Consider the following 4,678-nt stretch of genomic DNA (forward strand, 5'->3'; position numbering starts at 1 on the left):
CGGACATACTGTCCGGAGATGCAAATCGTGCAGAAAGATAAATAAGAGCTCTGCTCGGGTGCACCCTCAGAACCAGCGAGGCTGGGTGTTTTGCGTCAGGGCTAATTGAGCGAAAACTATTTAAGGTTGTTCTTTAAAACGTAACTGTGTCTTTGACATGCGAGCCTCGTATGAGGCGACAGTCATATGTGGATTGTGTTACAATTTTAATGGGGGATAGTGCAACGGGGTTGCACGCACCCTTGTATGAGGGCGGGCATACAAGATTGTGTGATCATGCATAGGTGTGGATTAGACAAGTTGGTGTAACATACAATGATGTGCCTACACAGTAAAAAGAAGCCACTGCGTGGCAGGACTGCCAGTAGTAATGCATATTAATTAGAAAAATCTAAGGGATTCGATATTGGCGGCTCTGCCGCAACAAAAACAATTAAATAGAGTTTCAATTCGGACAAGCGTATTTGCCTTGGTTAAGGTTTTGGGGTATAGCGGATTGTGATCTGCTACACTCGTATTTGTCCTTGTATGGGTCGTAAGGTCGAAGAACTTAGCTTAACTTCCTTTAAGCAAAGAGCCACGGCAGCTCCGCTGCATCGGAACTGGTCATCTACTAAGATATCACTTCCTTCTTTTCTAACATGGTTGAGGTACATCGCCTGTGGAATGCTCATAGAGCTCACACCAATTTGCCCTCGCAGCACACAACTTGAAATATATATTCAGTGCAGTATTCACCGCTTTCTCGAGTGGCTGGGGGTGATCTGGGTACAAGCCCAACCCGTTTAGAGAATCTCACGAATATGGTGACCGTTACGGCATCTAGGATAGGGTCTGATGTTGGTACTTTTACTTTTACATAGGAAGCTTTGACTGGAGAAAACACGCCTACAAACGCACAGGGTAGGCTTCTATGTTGGGACCGAAAACCTTTCGCTTAAGTATTTTTCGAGTTTGCATGTGTGTCACAGACCTCTCCCTTTAAGAATATCATCTGCTACTTCTATACATTGTTGCAATGTGAATTTATTACAAAGGTCGCTGCATAACCAAATTACCGCATTTCCTGGTTATACAAGAATACCTACCACAAGAAGCTGAGGCATACCTGCCACTACCTCCTTCTTGCCAAAGTTTATACTATTCCAAGATGTTGTGGCTTCTAGCCCAACCGTATCATTACTTGGTGAATCTTACCCCAAGCTTTATCCAAAGAAACAAGCAAAATGCAGTTTTCTGTCTTAGGACCCGGACTCTGTGTACATATTAAACTAGTGTCATTATTGGCTGTCGGACGTATAGCCAAGCTCTAAAGTACCGAATTTTATGAAAAAGTTATCATGACTCGAAGGTGGGTGATAAGACATTGGATAGGAAAGGTTCCTGAGACCCGTGAATTACTAGTCTTGCTCCATGCAACGCATAATGTTCGAGTATTAAAGATAGTAGAACAGGTATTGTCTTGCGTTCTTATACCTTACGATATGCCTTCATTCATATAACATTTTAGCTATGGTAAGTCGACGACGCTACTTCAAGAGTGGAGACTAAGTGATATTGACAGTAGAATTGAGCTTTGAGTGTAGTGCTTAAAAGTTGAAATAGCTGGGTGGGTCGTTGAATATTCAAACCAAGACAACCCTTGCGAATGCTTGTCATGCGCAGTGTAAAATTGACTAAAACCACAGATATTATTCTTGGCGCAGGTCACCTGATTGTACTGAGGCTCTAGTCTCATACTGTTGCTTTCCAGAACGCTGGCAACATGACAATGGATTTTTTCCATTTCTAAGATAGAGCAAAATCTATTTAAAACTTAGATGCTTTGTAGTACTCAGGAAGCGCAGTTAGTCTTCGACTTACACAGCAGATATTTTGCAGCTATTTTGTCATTGAGTCGCGTCAACTCACTAAAGAGCTGTTTCAATCAGAATATTTTTTCCAAAAAGTTTTGAAACGTCTTCTTTCGTCCACTTCTTCTTTAACGCAAGTTCGTTCAGCCCCAAACGAATTCGTAGAGTGGTGGCACTTTTTTGCGTTCCATCGGCTGCTTTCTCCATGTCTTCTAGCTTTTTAGTAAATGAATGTAACATTCCACTTGCTTGTAGCATTTTAAAGGCAGCCTCCACACCCCACGTATCCCCACTTCTGGTTTTTGCGGTGTCCTCACAGGCTTTGACGTACGGATGCACTACATTTTTGAATAGGTCCCTCCCAAAGATAAGGGTTCTAAATGCAGTTCCTCGCAGAGAATTTGCCATGTTCTCGGGTGTTTTTTGTTCGATCAAATTTTGATATACTTTTAAAGAGGCTTTATCAAGCTCTAACGCTGGGAGCTTTACGACGTCGGGAATACTATGGGCTTTCAATTCATCTTCCACCATGTGCGTCTGCTTTTGAAGATTAGACTCGAGGTTCGTTTCTGTACCGCTCTGTGTGGCGGCATGTTCAATTGTTGCCTTCTCTAGCAACGGTGCGTCTCCGGCATGATTTATAGTTTCTTTTTCTTGCAACGGTGCGCTCTTTGTCTCCAATCGAGTCTTTGATGCATTCACTGGTGGCTGATACCCAATAAATCGTTTCAGTAAATAAAGCAACTTTTTACCAATCCATTCAAGCCAACCACGAATTGTTTGGGAAGTTTCGACGACATGATTCCACACGGAGGCCCTCTCCTCGCCTTGAAACTCTTCCAAGTGACTGCAAAATCGTGTTTTGTGTACTCACAGATCTCTCTGCCTTATCAATCGTATGATCAACGTCTAAAGACTGATTGAGTGAGACTGACGTAACATGCGCAGTCACATTTATGCCGAATGCGCCAACAGCATACACCAGGACGAGATTTAAAAGATGGCGCATGGTGTTGATGGAACAATAGAAATGTCATTACATGTCTGATCATAATATTTCGGACATATATTTGAAAAATCAAGATCAATTCTATGGTGCTTGATCGACTAGACATTGCAGATGTTACTGTAAGAGCATCTGAGAGGACGCTCTTATGCACCAAATAAAGTTGAAGAACTGATCCGACCAGCAGCATAATTCGTTTGTGTCCACTCACTGATTCCTTATTGATGTTCTGGAGCTGCAGGATATGTTTCAATCGTTTCGGTGAGAAGCGTGGCTTTAATATAACCTACTGTGATCTCCCATTTTTACGAAAATCTTTTCTTATTGATAGATAGACAATAACACAAAGAATCATCGTTGGTTCTCATGACGTCGCGGATTGTAATTTGGACCAGTATTCAGTGTGGTTGAACCCGCCAGCTGGGCCATCTGGTCATGGATATATAATGTACATATGGAAATTTCACTGAAACATATGATCCATAATGTGGGCCAAAAGTCATGTGATTGCTAATATTGCAGCATTCCAATAAGCTGAAAAAGCTGATTTTGGAACTTATCGTCGACAATAACTTAGCAGATGCGGGCATGTTGTCTGTATATATATTGGGCCCAAAATGTCGATTGCATATCATTCTACCACTTTAAGTTTTTTGCAATGCCAATCCCTCCAGAAGGAGCGAAAACCTTGATCTTGAAATTGAACATTAAGCAAAGAATTCAGTTTTTATTCCGTATAGATACACATGATAGTCGGCGATGTTGGGTATAATCCAAGGGAAAAGTATAAAATGATCCCATGTCTTTCTCGTCCTAACATTGGCCTTTGAATATCTAATCTGGTCAGAATGGACGAGTGAATGTAGGCAATGACTGAGTATCCCGCAATGAAGTCTATGTGAGTAAGTTTTCTCGCCATCATGTAATCAAAGCAAACACATTGTAACCTTTAGGTTTATCCTCTGTACACAAAACGTAATACTTAGGCATGTAAAATAGACGTATAGCCGCAACATCGTTCTTAAATAGTATTGAGCGGCGCCATCTCAACACTCTTACTCGCCATTAGTACTTGTTGATAATTAAAGTGCTCTTGGTCTTTGAACCAGCTGCATCGCGTTAAAAGGCGAGCGTTTTGGTCCCAAGTGCTTTCATCGTCAGCATATTTGCAACCTCACGCTACGTCTCGATGTAGTCTATCTTCAAAAATCCTTCGTGCGCATTCTTGCAGATAAAGTGCAAGCATGGCAATCGACGCTGTGAGATAAAGCAATCTGTTCATTGTTGTCACATCAAACTTGTGCTCTTTTACTTGCTCATGACCCATGTCCTTTTACATCGCACGCGTCCAAATAATCTTCTCTTCTTGGATGCAAAGGCTGAGAGCCATATACTCAGCCTCTGCCAAGCTGAGTGCAATGGCTCGCTGGTACTTTGACCTGAAAACAACTTGCGTACCTGAAATCATGATCATAGTTCATGGAACCGAACATCTGTCATCGGTATTGCTGCCCAAATCTGTATCCGAATATGCCATGACCGCATAGTTACCAATGCCTTGGTATACGATACCGGTTAGGCTTGTACTCTTCAGTTAGCGTAGCACGCAAATAGATACATTCCAATGTTGCAATCTGGGATTTTTAGGAAACGTGAAAGCTGTGTAATCCCCAATGCAGCATTGGGTCGAGACCATGTAGCTAATTACAGCAGACATCCTATTCAGAATCAAAATGGCTTCTAGCGCGCCGACAAACGCCCAAGGAGAGCGTCTCCTCTGTTTCATCTGTGGCTGCTCCACATACGCAGTATGATTTGG

The 4,678-nt window shown here is 42.2% G+C and overlaps 1 protein-coding gene across 1 annotated transcript; it reads right to left on the reverse strand.

The window, feature by feature from the left end:
• Positions 1 to 1,910: 1,910 nt before the first annotated feature.
• On the reverse strand, positions 1,911 to 2,862 carry PHALS_10162 (uncharacterized protein; the record flags this gene model as incomplete). The annotated part of the gene is made up of 2 exons (XM_024725538.1): positions 1,911 to 2,700; positions 2,789 to 2,862. The coding sequence occupies 2 exons, from the start codon at positions 2,860 to 2,862 to the stop codon at positions 1,911 to 1,913; spliced, it is 864 nt and encodes a 287-aa protein (XP_024576305.1).
• Positions 2,863 to 4,678: the final 1,816 nt, after the last annotated feature.

Source organism: Plasmopara halstedii (assembly GCF_900000015.1).
Source record: "Plasmopara halstedii genome assembly, contig: Scaffold_444, whole genome shotgun sequence".
In the NCBI taxonomy this organism is placed as follows: Eukaryota; Oomycota; class Peronosporomycetes; order Peronosporales; family Peronosporaceae; genus Plasmopara; species Plasmopara halstedii.